The following is a 14,347-nucleotide window of genomic DNA, read 5'->3' on the forward strand; positions in this document are numbered from 1 at the left end:
CTTCTCTCCAAAAGGGAAATTTTTTACCTGCCATTGTTAATATAATAATTGATCGGGGGTCAGCTTCTGGGTCTTTGGAAAGATCCTAGAGACAACTTCTGTTGTAATAGACGCTATATAAATAAAATTGAATTGAATTGACCAGAGACGGTATAAAACAATGAACGAAGCATTTGGTCACAGGGAACCTGAAGACCGGTTTTGAAGCCTATTTTTCTTCAGTCACTTCCTACAGAAACCAGATTTGAGAGGCTGAAATGAGGACTAGCTGCGCTGGCATCAAACACACCTGGACCTGGGACGAAGCAACCCCTCGCTAACTTTGGGGAGTTGTCGCGCTGGATTGGATCCTGGTGGACGTCCAAGCAACAAGAGACAGCTGAGGGAGGGTTAACTCTATCGGTATGCAGACCCTAACAACCTTGACCGTCCATAGAAAAAGGTAGCTGCTGCTGAGCTTAACCTCAGACGCTTCCAGACCACCTTGCGGCGTTCGTGGTGGTCTGTTACAATGTGTGTTACCATAATTCTCTTAAACTGTCATAAATCCAGTCTTCAGGCGTTTCGCTGCATGATCGATTAAGTAGTACATAAAAGCTCTTGCTGGGGACGCTGCAGCTGTCGCCGGGGTGCGTGTTAGTTCCCCCATGGCTTCAGCACCCATACCCAGGGTGGGGTTGGCGAAAGGGCCATTTTGTGTGGAGTTTGCATGTTCTCCCCGTGTTCCCTTGGGTGGCAATGTGAACTACCCTCACAAAAACATGCAACAGTCCTGGGCTATACACTGTGGGCTGTGAGGAGGATCTGGACCAAATAACGTGATCCTTCCACGCGCTACGTCCGGTCAGAGAAGCCCCGCCCTGTTGGGTGAAAAGAAGCTCCTCACTCCTCAGGATAGAAGGAGACCTGAGCTCAGTGCAGGGCCCTCCCGGGGTTGGCAGAGGGAGCAATGCCCAGGACTGACCTAGGTAGCAGCACGGGGTGGTAAAAATGGGGAAAAAAATCATGGTTTAAAAATAGAGAAAAAAGTAGTACATAAACGTTTTAAAGAGTAGTCATACCAGGAGCTTTCAGAGATTCTTTTTAAATTCTGTCTGCAGAGAAGTCCAATCACAAATAAGCCGTCCCCACACACCATCACCTGTGGCGTCAGCCCCACCCCCTTAGAACAATATCAGTAGAAACAGAAACCTCCTCCAACAGTTTCTGTCACCATGGAAACCTGAGCGGTTCAGGAAGGTAACCAATCACATCAGAGTGAGCAGGGAGCAGGGGGAGGACTAACAAGGTGCTCACCACAGCACATAGGAAATAGAGGATTTATGCTGAATGACCCAAGACCCAGAGTTTCAGAATCTTCATCAAAGTGCAACTGCTCTGGTGCAGTGATTGATCAAGATGAACAGAGATCAAGACTAATATTTAAACATAGCCATATTGATCAACAGACCGGGCAAAATTGTCATCCAAGCAGTGTTCGGTCATTTAGTGAGCTTATAAAGTCCAAAATGTCAAGGTTTTTTCTCCATAAAAAATGTTTAAGGACAGAAAAGCCATTAGGTTTTTCTAATTTCTGTTTATCAAGTCAGTATTTCTAATATTCTATGTTATACATGCATTTATGAAAGAAACAGATTTTTACAAATAATTTGAATTCCTTTTGTTGCAACACATCTTTTCCCTGAAATGAACCTGATAAACTGTCAAACTGAGCAACATTCTTCTCATCTGAATCTGTCACATTTTAATTCATCAGGGTCATCTAATCTAGATTAATGTCATCTAGATTCAACTTCGATAGTCATCTCATCTAAAGTTATCTCTGCTGGATTCATTTTAGTCATCTCATCTATAGATTATTCTCAAATCGATTAATCTCAGCTAGAATAACCTCATCAAGATTAATGTCATCGAGGGTCATCTCAGATGGAGCTGTCTCAACGGTAATATCAGATCAAATAATCTCTGAATAATCTCATCTAGATGCAACTGGGGGGGAGTGGCAGCCTAGTGGTTACAGAGGAGGGCTGGAGGACCAAGGTTCAAGCCCCTGGATTGCAACCAAAAGTCAACCACCTTGGGCCCCTGAGCAAGGCCCTTAACCCTTACTGCTCCCCGGGCGCCAGACCACTGCTACTAGTTCAACTAGAAAATGGGTTAAATGCAGAGAAAAAGAATTTCCCCATTGTGGGACTCTAAGGGAATCTTTAAATTTAAATTAAAAAAACTCAGACAGTCAGCTAGTTTGGATTATATTTAGTCATCCCATCTTGATTTTCCTCATCTTGCTTCAGTTACCGTACGCTTACACACGTGTTCAGTGTCCCTGCTGTTTACCTTGAGCAGAACTGTGTTGCAGAACTGAATTGTGGGTTGTAGGGGACGAAAAGGTGAAAACTGACTAACTTTTGACTTCATCTCTAACATCTAATCAAATTTCGGCTACACGGCTTGCCAAAAAAAAAAGTTGCAGTTTCAACATGTGGTTTATTTGTGTAGCAGGAAGAAGAGATTTGATTAAGTTTGCCAGGAGGTTAAACCTTATTGAACTAACCCAATTTGAAATGTACAAATCTCACCTGTTTCCTTCTTAAACTGGTCATTTTTTAACAATGAAAGCATCAATACTGATCATCTTAGGTCGTAAATCCCATTACAGTAGGAACTCTCTCTCACACACACACACACACTTATTTTAGATTAGGCTAAAAGAAAGCCTCCACTAATCAATCAGTTAATCAAAATAAGCACGTGTCCCAGCGCTCGGCGGGAACGCAGTGACATCTCATCCCTGGATCCCTTTCAGCAGCAGGAAAATGCACCAAACTCCAGCCAAATATCTACAGATTCCTGTCAGCCGCCAGCGCGGAGAGAAACCCGCAGCTGGAACAAGGAGCCGCTTATTTATCTCCAACTTCTTCAGCTGCAGCTCAACAGGGCGCGGATTTCAAGAAGACAAACAACACTGGGTCAGAGGAAACGCCGCATTGTTCGGATGCTGCACGGCTGATTTATGGTTCCGCGTTACACCAACGCAGAGCCTACGGCGTAGGTTACGCGGCGACGCGCACGGACGTTGTGCGTCTCTGCGTACCCTACGCCGTAACCTACGGCGTATGCTCTGCGTCGATTTAACGACCTGGCTCTCCTACCTGGATCACCTGGATCTGTCACGTGATCCCCGACCCGGTCCGGACTCCAGAACCCGCAGGTGTCCTTCCTCGAGCTCCGCCGATCTGATCGATCAGGGATCTTTGATCTGATCGGAGCTCTTCATCCTCCTCCTCCTCAGCATCATCATCTTCATCATCCACGCAGCATCAGCAACACGAAGCGCGCTCACGCACGCCCTCGCCCATGCGCGCACACGGAGACAGCAGGAAATTCTCGGTGTCAAAGACTTTCAAATTAAGAACAAAAACAAGTCAGAGTAACAGCTTCCGCTGCCTGTCATGTGGGAAAATATACGTAAAATGTAATAAAAAACATGCCTACAAAAAATATACAATCAAAAACATGTCAACAAAAACATGTAAAAAAAAAACCATATAATCAAAAAAATATCGGCAAAAATTATAATCAAAAACATGTCAACAAAAAATATAAACAGAAACATGTCAACAAAAAACATGTAATCAAAAACATGATAAAATCATGTCAACAAAACATATAAACAGAAAAATGTCAACAAAAATGATGGCAATAATGATTTCTGTAAAGCGCTCTGGGTGCCTAGAAGGGCGCTATATAAATCCAAGTCATTATTATTATTATTAAAAAGATATAATCGAAAACATGTTAAAAACAAAATCATGTCAACAAAAATATAATCAGAAACATGTCAAAAAACAAAATCAAAATTATACAAACAAAAATATAATCAGAAACATATCAACAAAAACATGTCAACAAAAACATATGATCAAAAACATATCAACAAAAACATAATCAGCAACATATCAACAAAAACATGTCAACAAAAATATGTCAACAAAAACATAATCAAAGACATGTTAACAAAAAATATAATCAGAAACATGTAAAAAAAAACATGTCAACATAACAAACACAAAAACATGTAAAAAAAAACATGTCAACAAAAAATATACCGGTAATCATTGCTAGAGAACATTTTTCATTCCCAACTATGCCGGACAAGAGCATAATAGACACTAAACTAGACTGGAATCCATACACCAAGGGTAGTATTTCAAAGATGTATATGACTATACAGTATATTGGCCTTCCTCTCTTGGACAAAACCAAATCAGCCTGGGAACAAGATCTAAATTTAGAAGTTGGAAGAGGGGATGTGGGAACGCTCTCTGGGGCTCTAAAATTCATCCAGATGTTGACCCCACTTGTATAAGATGTCACCTGGAGCCTCTATTGGACATATGATTTGGGGATGCACGTCTTTGACAACATTTTTGGAAGAATATTTTCGATGCCTTCTCGACCATTTGTCATATAATTATTGAACCCAATCCTATGACTGCTATATTTGGAGTTCCCACGGATGATGCACCAATAACCTCTCTCTCCTCAAGCCAATTTTATTGCATTTTCTTCTCTCATAGCCCGCAGACTTATCCTCCACAATTGGAAATCTGACAAACCCCCAACATTCACAGAATGGGTCAAAGATGTGATATCTTTTATACCTTTAGAAAACCTCAGATACAACAGATTCAAATCTCGCCAAAAATGTATAAAGGCCTGGTCGCCTTTCTTAGAAGGCGTCCTTACGCTGTCTTTCGAGGATATAGCTTAGCATTTATTTTTGTCATGTTTACAGTGTTACTTGGATGTGTGGAAACCCTCAATTGTACTACAAACTAACTGATGTTTGGACTAATGTGCAACCCTTAACCATCCATGTGTTATTCATCTATTTATTTATTTATTTATTTTATTATCATTATTGTTGTTATTATTATTATTATTTTATTTTATTTTATCCTTGTTTACATATTCTGTTTTGTTGCTACTGTATTATCTTCTGTGTGAACCGGGGAGGGTGGGATATATGTGGGGTTGTTTGTCTTAAAAAATATTGAAAAATCTTATAAATAAAGTTATAAAGAAAAATATGTTTATATAATCAAAGACGTGTTAACAAAAAATATAATCAAAAATGTGTCAATAAAAATATAATCAGAAACATACTCAGAAACATGTAAAAAAAGTCAACATAAACACAAAATCATGCAAACAAAAACATAATCAGAAACATTTCAACAAAAATATAATCAGAAACACGTCAACAAAAATATGTCATTTAAAACAAAATAAAAAACAACTGGAACTGTCAGTCCACAGTTAACATAACAGAGTTCATCAGTTCATTGTTACATCTCTCAGATATCCAGGTTCTAGCCCTGACAGAGACTTGGATCTGCCCAGAAAAAGCAGCAACACCAGCTGCTCTCTACGTAGATGCAGAATTCACTCTGCACCTCTGCTGGACAAAGAAGTTGCAGGCGTATTAAGTCGCTTTGGATAAAAGCGTCTGCGAAATGACAGTAGTAGTAGTAGTAGTAATGTCCAAAAAGTGGATTTTCACATCCTTCTGCCCCATTGCTAACTTCTCACTCAAACACCACGCAGTAAAGACCTCTTAGCGCTTCACTGCATACATTCTGGTCATATACTTCCGGCAGGAGGGTCCCCCCTAATGATCCAGGTCCTGGTCCAGGTTTCTTCCCTCCTAAAGGGGAGTTTTTCCTTGCCACTGTTTGGCTTAATGTTTTTCTCCCACTAGGGGAGTTTTTACCTGCCATTGTTTATGTTATGTTTATGTAATAATTGCTCTGGGCTCATGTTCTGGGTCTCTGGAAAGCACCTAGAGACAACTTCTGTTGTAATAGACACTATATAAAAAATAAAATTGAATTGAATTGAATTGAAAATATACCGCCCTTTATCCCAAATAGGACAGATAGTAGATTTAAAATATGGATGGAAAGAGGCCTTACGGCTTATTGCTGCTTCATACATACGGGTCTGTGAAAAGTTTTGGACAATCTCAAAAAGGAATATGGTTTGGAGAGGCAAGATTTTTACAGATATCTTCAAGTAAGGCATCGAATAGAGACAATTTTGACAGTGGATTTGACGAGTGATATTCTGAAGATCTTTGTTTCAATTTACAAATCTGGGAGTGGAAAGAAATTGATATCTAGATTATACAAAAGTTTCCAAGACTCCTCAAAATCCAACACTCTACATATTAAGTGTAGATGGGAAAGAGAGGGAGATCTGATCATATCCGAGGAAGAATGGGAAGATATTTGTAAACTGCAGTGGAAAACAACAAATTCACACAGCTGGCGTGAATTTGGATGGAAAAACCTCATGAGATTGTTTTATAACGCGTGCTCAAAAGAGACACCTAGGAAGTGGAACAAGTTGTTGGAGGATGTGTGGTTCAGATTTAGCTAACCATTATCATTTATTTTGGGATTGTCCAAAACTTCTGTCTTATTGGCATGACATTCATGATTGTCTGGAACACATATTTTAAATTACTGTACAATTTGATGTCAGCATAATGTATTTTGGTACCATGGTATTACATACTCAAGTGAAAGCAGATAAATATCTAATGAAGACGTTATTGATTGGAGCGAAGAAGGCCATAACAAGGAAGTGGTTACAACCCAATGCACCGACAATGGAAGACTGGCAAAAAACTGTTCAAGAAATCTATACTATGGAGAAATTGACATTTGCTCTAAGGCCACAATCAGAGACATTTGAGAGATGGTGCTACAAATGGACAGGATACATAGGAGCACGGAGACATGAACGGCTATAAGTACCTTTGTGCATGACTTGAAGTACCAGATTTTTGACTTGCAGATATCGGAAAGGAAGTGTGACATCTATTGTTCCTATGTTCATGTTATATTTTACATATTACAAAATGGAAGGGAGAGTAACAGAGGGAAATAAGTCAAACTGTACATATCTGTCTGCCTTGCAGTGAAAGCATGGTTGTGTTGAAGCTATTCTGTATGTTTCTCTCAGAAAAATAAAATGATTAAAATATATATATATATATATATATATATATATATATATATATATACACCGTCCTCCAGGAGGCAACATAGATGGGTTAATCTCTAAACTGGAATTTGTGCCCACTTCTTCTGCTAGGAATCTTCGTGGCATGTTAGACAGCCCGCTGACCTTTAAGGAGCATGTTGCCTTGGTTTCCCGGTCTTGCCAATTCACTCGTTACATCAGGAAAATCAGACCCTACCTGACAGAACCTATGACACAGCTCTTGGTTCAGGCTCTGTATGTAATGTATGTATCATGTAACACATTGATTACTATAATTCCTTGTATTGTTGCTCGGCCTTCCTGCTGCTCAATTAAACCTCTGCAGATGATCCAGAACGCAGGAGCACGTCTGGTCTTCAACCAACCCAAGAGAGCTCATGTCACTCCCCTGCTGATCTCACTGCACTGGCTCCCAGTTGCAGCATCAAGTTCAAAGCTCTGCTTCTGGCTACCAAACAATTACCCAAACGGCTCCTGCCTACCTTCACCCCTTCATCCAAGCTACACTCCCTCTCGACATCCGCTCAGCCAGTGAAAGATAACTGGTGCTTCCACCACAACGTGGTGTGAAATCAGTAGCCAGATTCTTCTCCTCCGTTGTTCCCCGATGGTGGAATGACCTACCAAGCTCTGTCCGATCTGCAGGGTCTGTACCTACTTTTAAGAGCAAGCTAAAGACTCAGCTCTTACAGTGGAGGAACTGCAGGTCTGTATCCAGCATTGAGGTTGTGAGGGGTGAAAGGTCATGACAGAAATTACTTTGTGCAACTCTCATCAGGTTTTGGGTCCTCAGTTAATGTCTCAGCCAACTTCCAAGTATCAAAAGCAGTGATGGTGTTTTATCCAGAATTTAAGCTGGTTCATAAGTGTCTTTGCAGTAAAAAAACAACAACAAAAAACTATTAAAATAGTTGCTGCCATTTGTTGGACAAGAAGTGGACTCAACATGGTCGGTAAAAAAATGCTCTAAAAATCTTTATTATTCAAAAGAATATTCACAAACATCAGCTGGGAATTCATTCAGGCCCCACCGACACAAACTGACCAATAGGTGAGCTCCGTCCACATCTGAACAAACCACCACAGAGAAATTAACTTTCATTTCATTCGTACGATAACAAAAGAAAAAAAAGAAGAAAAAAAAAAACAAAAGTCAGATATACTGTGAAAAAATCCAGTACATCTCTCTAAACCCGCCCCTCAGACACTGAGGGACGGGGTTAAGACTGATGTACTGGATTTTTTTGATTGCACAGGATTTTTAACCCTGTCCACTTTTAACTCAAACTACTTCAGACCTGCAGACTCTGCCTCCAGGTCTCCACGTCTCTGTGACGACCAAACAATCAAAAACAAGGCTTCTAATGAAAATGTACAAATATCCAATGAGTCTTTTCTCAGAACCGCGCCCCCGTCAGTCACCAGCTGCTGGTGGGCCATCTGACAGCAGGAACCAATCACAGTCCAGCAGCTGCTTGGCTCCTCCTACTGGTCAGTCCTGAATTTCTTTGGTCCGATCTGTTTCCTGTCAAAGAAAAGAATAGAATGACCTGGTTTTCAAGATATAATACAGGTAAAAGTGCATCACAGGAAATGTAGGATTCTCTGAAATGTGAGGATGCAGATCTTTGTTCTGCTCATGTAAGGCTACGGGCACTAGGCCCCGCCCACAGGCCCCGTGATGAGTGTGACCCTCATGTTCACTTCTTCTACTTCCTGTTTGTAAACGGTCATGTCTTACATGTCAGGAGAAGTTCCGCCCCTCTTTACTCCGGCTTTGGGATCTTTAGACGCTTCTACGGAGACAGAACACAAATATCAGCCAGATACTCTTGAAACCGGCTGTCCTATAACACAGTAGTTCCCAAACTTTTTTTGTCAGGCCCCCCTTTTGTACGCAACAGAATTTTCGAGCCCCCCCCCGCCAACCCCAACACAGACACACATATCTTTTGCATTCAAATGCGACTACAATTTATTTCATATATTGAACATATGTGCGAAAAAACTGTCCATTTCTGTAAAAATAGATTTTCAACCTGACCAGCTCCCAGAGATTGAAACAATAACAATATAAACAGACAAAATCTGAAAATTTGCTCTACAAAAATTACACCTTTAATCCCCACATCTTGTCAGTGGTGTGAGTGGGCTTGCTTCATGTGTGAAACACATTTCTTTTTTTTCCACTTTACTGTACAATACAGTATGCATTACTTTTAACATATTTTTTTCCCAAAAATAACCAGCTCCCTGAGGAAAAAAAAACAGCAGCAACAGCTAAACAAATAATCAAAATTTCAACAATTGCTCTGCAAAAATGTCAGCTTTAATCCCCACACCTTTCCAGTGAGTGGATGAGCTTGTTTCATGTTACAGATCCTCTCAAACCGGTTGCAGGTGAGAGATTACCACATTCATCTTCCTTCCAGTAGTACCGGGTAGTTGTGGGGCCTGAAGCAGCAGGTCCCCGGTTAGATTCCCGCCGGCCAGACCATTACTTCATGTCATTCCCCTTCTCTCTTCCCCCTATTTCCTGTCTCTCTCTCACTGCACATATGTATTGAAGGCAAAATATTAAAGAAATAAAAAATCTTGGGCCGCTCGGTGGTGCAGTGGGTTAAGCAGCGGCTCATATACTGAGGCTACAGTCCTCCTGCAGCGGTCGCAGGTTCGAATCCCGGCCTGCGCACCTTTGCTGCTTGTCGTCCCCATTCTCTCTCTCTACATCTTTCCAGTCTGTATCTTCAATAAAGGGTCACCATAGCCCCCCCAAAAAAAAAGAAATAAAAAATGTATCTTTTTTTTTTTTAAATTAATCTACATTCCAACCTCGCCGCGCCCCCCCTGCAATAGCGCAGGGGGGCGCGCCCCCCAGTTTGGGAACCACTGCTCTAACAGATGTGGCTCTGCTCCGGTTCTGCTCCTCACCTTGCAGCCACCGGACCTGCGTGGCCGGCCCGTAGCCCTTCTGGTTGCGTGCAGCGATGCGGAAGATGATGGCGGGCTTGGTGGTGTAGTCGATGTGGGCCTTGGCGAGGCTGGCGGCCTGGACCAGGCAGGACGGCTCGGAGCCGCAGTACACCCTCATGAAGGCCAGCTGGGCGGGGCCCGAAGCAGAGGCGGGCGTGGCCTGGCTGGACTGGATGGCCAGGTAGACCGAGTACTCGCTGATCTTCCCCGATGTCACGGTGGGAGGTTCCCAGGTGAGCTGAGCGCCATCCAGGCTCTGCAGAGATCAGACACGTAAGATCATGTGACTCCCTCCTCCCGCTCGTCTCTGCCCACTATGGCAACCTAAAGACCCTCCCAGGTGCCTCACCTTGCTGATCTTGATGGCACATGGTGCCCCGGGGAAACCAGGCAGACACGTTTTAAACGCCGACACCTCTGAGAAGGCGCCGAGGCCGCAGATGTTGATCCCCGCCACACGGAATTTGTAGGCCGTCCCCGGCTGGAGCTCCACCCTCCTCATCCGACTGTAGTCCAGCGTCACACCCGGGTCCTCCTGCAGGAACAGCAGCACCGTCCCCATCAGCATCCACATCCCAACATCCTGCAGTCCCCATGAAGATCCACAGTGGTCTGCTTGGTCCACTACACCCTGCAGCCTCCAACCTCCCTCCCTGTCCTTTTATTCACTACTTAATCAATCAAATAGTTCCTTTTACAAAAAGTGCTTTTAGTCAAGCCACTTTTTCGGTTCGTGCCTCTCACACCTGGAATACAATACGTGAACTTCCCACTCTGACCTCTTTCACCAAACATTTTAAATCATGGCTATTGGAGGAACAACATTGTTATCACAACCAGGCTTAAACTTGTGTAGTTTGTCTTAATGTTAATTATCTGTTTTAATTTGTATGTACTAGGGCAATATGCAATGCAACACACACTTTGTATGTCACACAACTTGGATTCTCTCAGTACCATAATATTACCATCGCTGGTATTTCATTATTGTAATATGCATTTTTTGCTCAAGTCACTTTAAACTCAAGTCACTTTAGATACAATCCATACTGCTTTTAAATGCTGCTACATCTATTTTGCTACTATGTATGTTTTGTTTGTTCCCTTGTTTGATTGTATTGTTTTTATGTTTTCTGTGGGGACTGCGGGTGGAAACTAGCATTTCTGCTAAAATCCGGTGTATTCACTGTACACTGCTTAATGTAGTGTTCATTAATATGCATTGTCCCATCTAAATAAACTTTGATTTGACATCAATCAATACTGAATCAATCAATTTGGTTCTTAAAATAACAACTTAAGTTCAGCACTTGGAGAGCAGACATCAATTATCCATGAAACATGTCAGCATACAGCGTTTCTTACGTCAGCCACGGCGTCGTCGTTGGGGACGTAGTAATGCGTGACCACCATGTTGGTGACTTTAACGATGCCCACGTCGAACCATCGATCCTCCTGGGACACCGGCCTCGCCTGAGGTTCTGGCTTCTGCGGCACACAGTCGCATGTCGTCAGTGTGACAAACGTGGGCGGTGTGACGACAACGTGCAGCTGAGAGTCACCTGACAGGAAGTCGTCATCGACCGTCTGTCAGGGAGGGATCATAGTTTACGGTCGTCTCACCGCTGTGGTTGCCGCCATGCCATTGGTCGCTTCCGTCCCGGTGCTGGAGGCTGAAGTCTTCACCTGACGGGGAGTCAAAGACTGGGCGGGACTGAACGTGCTGGCCAATCGGGCGACGGCGTTGGTGATGGCGGAGGACGTGGTCTCGTGTCCGCTGCCGTCTGCCGCCGGGTCGTTGAGGCTGTCGGCTGGAGCCAGGCCCTCTGAAACAAATAAGTAAGATCAGACGGATGTCGTGCTCTTCTGACTTTGGTATCCAAAACTACTCTGAATAACACAGGAGTTACTTTCCATCAAAAAGAAAAACCCTCAACAGTCACTGAGAAAAACTTTAAAAAAAAATAAAAATACACAAAATAAATAATGTACTGAGAGATCAGATGCTGCATTCGAATCAAAAATCAAATCAAACTAATTAAACTGACAAACGAAGGAAATAATGTCTTCAGTCAGTCAGTCTGACTTTTTTTTTTAAACTTTATTTTTAAGAAATTTTACAATTTATATATATGGAAAAAAGGGGGAAAAAATAGAAAAGGACATTAACAAACGGCACAGATGGGAAAATAAAAAGCACAGGGGGAAAGTGGATCAATATAATGTGTACATTTTAAGAGATAGAGCTAGGTCCAGGTCTCAAAGACATTAGTCTTTTTATCTTTGTTTGCCCACAATCTATCATTCATATTATAGAGCATAAAGTACTCAAAGCCAAGACAACAAAACACAATTAATCACATTAATAAATGCTAACTGTGTCCTGCTATGGTGAAGAACCATTTTCCAAATGAGCTGTCCATTTCCTCCAGTATGTAGAGAATTTATCCATGCACAAGTTCAAGGAAAACAGTCTGACTGTTTTTAAGTTTAAGTGGTCCGTCTGCTGTGGTGTCCACCACACTGAACATGGACCGGAGACGGCAAAGGAGACAGTTGAAGACATCAGGAAGAACCTTCCAGACCAGCATGTTAAAGACTAGAAGACCGTTTCCAAGCAGCTGGATGTTCTTGTGACTAAAACTGGACATTCATTCAGAAGTTTTGGCTCCACAGGACTGAAGACAACTTCCTTGGACTTCCAAGAAGGTTTCTTTCCTAGACAGACCGCTAACCAGCAGTGTCCACTAGTACCACAATATTGCTGGATTTAAACAGTACTCTCGGATTCTCTGCGTCCGTTTCTATAGACCGGTAGACTATAGAATGCTGTGACGTCATCTGTTGTGGGTTGTGCGTGTTGCATTGATTGAATTGCCTGTCCTAAAAGTTGGGGGATTTTCCTTTTTTCCTACTTCAGCATGGCAGCCTCACTGCAGGAATACATTTTACTTATTGACTGTATTTAAAAGATCCGTTTTCATCCATCCACCTACTGCTTATCCTTGGGTGGGTTATGGGGGGGTAGTACTACCCCAAATAAATACGCAACACGTATGTGAGACCTGCAATATAGTGTTTACCGCTAGCAAAGACCTCACTGTATTTAGTTTAGCTGCAGATCGATTGTATTTAGCAGGACTGCATTCAGGTGAATTGTGCTGAAATATGTTTCTGCTTTTCTGGTGAAGAACCTTGAAATTTGATTTTGTGGTGGATCAGTGTAACTGAAGGGAAAGACATGTGTGAGTCCACTGGACATGTGGTCTACCTGTGGGGACACTGCTGTGCTCTGGTTGGGGTTGAGACTCTGGCTGGAGTTCTGGCTGTGTCTGGTGGACGCCCTGCAGCTGCTGCTGCACCAGCGCTGCCAGCTCCTGCTGCGTCAGAACGATCGGAATAGTCCGCTCGTGTTCTGGAGACATTTTCAGAAACAGAGACGACAGTTTCAGACAGATACGTCCAGGAGACGACAGGAAACATCAGTGTTTTTTTCTTGTCAGTGTCTCACCAGAGTCTCCAGCTGCGTGCAGCACCGCCTGAATCGTTGCATGCTGAGCTGCGTTGTCTGTTGCTATGGGCAGCTGATCTGTGGCCGCCGTCACCAGCAGAGACGTCTTTCCTGAAACCTCCGCCCCCCCATCTCCTTCTAATGACATCAGCTGCTGAGGGACACAGCTGTCCGAGGATGATATCTAAGGGAAGGGCCAGGAGTGGTTTATTTATTACACACACAGAAACACACACACTCACACTCTCTCTCTCTTTAGAGTTGTACCTTGGCCGCTGTCACACCGCTCTCTACGAGAACCTGCAACACTGATGCCGCTGACAACATCAGGTCCTCTGAATGGCCGGATGTTTGCATGGGCTCCGCCCCTTCATCTGCTTCTGTAACCATGACAACAGCTTCAGGTGACTCCATCCTACCCTCTCCAACCAACGAAGAAATCTCCTGCAGAGAAAATAAAGATATTCTGTCTGTCTGTACTCAGATGCTCCTCTATAGACTCCAGCCTGACCTGGGTTTAGAAAATACCATTAAACAATGTTAATGTTTATTAACTATGATAAAATAGTTAGTAACCCCCCCCCCAAAAAAAACAGTTTTTGGATTGCAGTGGTCACTGGATTGCAGTGCGTGTGCTCCAGTTGGCGTCCCGGGCCTTTTTGCCATCATGCTGCTGCGTTTTCAGAACTCTACTGGTGTCGTTGAGGAAGTTCTGTCCAATTATGTTCATGGTTTACTCACTTTGACATGAAGGTCTGCTGAATAACACCTGCGAAAACGGTGACACCT

At 42.9% G+C, this 14,347-nt stretch overlaps 2 protein-coding genes across 3 annotated transcripts in view; both read right to left on the bottom strand.

Annotated features, from left to right (window-relative positions):
- Positions 1-3,314, bottom strand: part of ccdc120a (coiled-coil domain containing 120a) — a 38,635-nt gene extending 35,321 nt beyond the window's left edge. For both annotated transcript variants that reach the window (XM_061735723.1, XM_061735721.1), the window contains exon 1: positions 3,153-3,314. The gene's annotated coding sequence lies outside the window, so the exon portion shown is untranslated. The remainder of the gene's footprint in view (positions 1-3,152) is intronic.
- Positions 3,315-8,034: 4,720 nt separating this feature from the next.
- hcfc1b (host cell factor C1b) overlaps positions 8,035-14,347 on the bottom strand; it is a 28,799-nt gene continuing 22,486 nt past the window's right edge. The window contains exons 22-30 of the mRNA XM_061735724.1: positions 13,826-14,002; positions 13,559-13,742; positions 13,319-13,462; positions 11,671-11,873; positions 11,413-11,535; positions 10,397-10,582; positions 10,006-10,303; positions 8,816-8,870; positions 8,035-8,599 (exon numbers count right to left, since the gene is read on the bottom strand). Coding sequence (XP_061591708.1) covers positions 8,560-8,599; positions 8,816-8,870; positions 10,006-10,303; positions 10,397-10,582; positions 11,413-11,535; positions 11,671-11,873; positions 13,319-13,462; positions 13,559-13,742; positions 13,826-14,002 — 1,410 coding nt within the window. The 3' untranslated portion in view covers positions 8,035-8,559. The remainder of the gene's footprint in view (positions 8,600-8,815; positions 8,871-10,005; positions 10,304-10,396; positions 10,583-11,412; positions 11,536-11,670; positions 11,874-13,318; positions 13,463-13,558; positions 13,743-13,825; positions 14,003-14,347) is intronic.

The sequence above is a fragment of the Cololabis saira genome, chromosome 12 (genome assembly GCF_033807715.1).
Source record: "Cololabis saira isolate AMF1-May2022 chromosome 12, fColSai1.1, whole genome shotgun sequence".
Classification (NCBI taxonomy): Eukaryota; Metazoa; Chordata; class Actinopteri; order Beloniformes; family Belonidae; genus Cololabis; species Cololabis saira.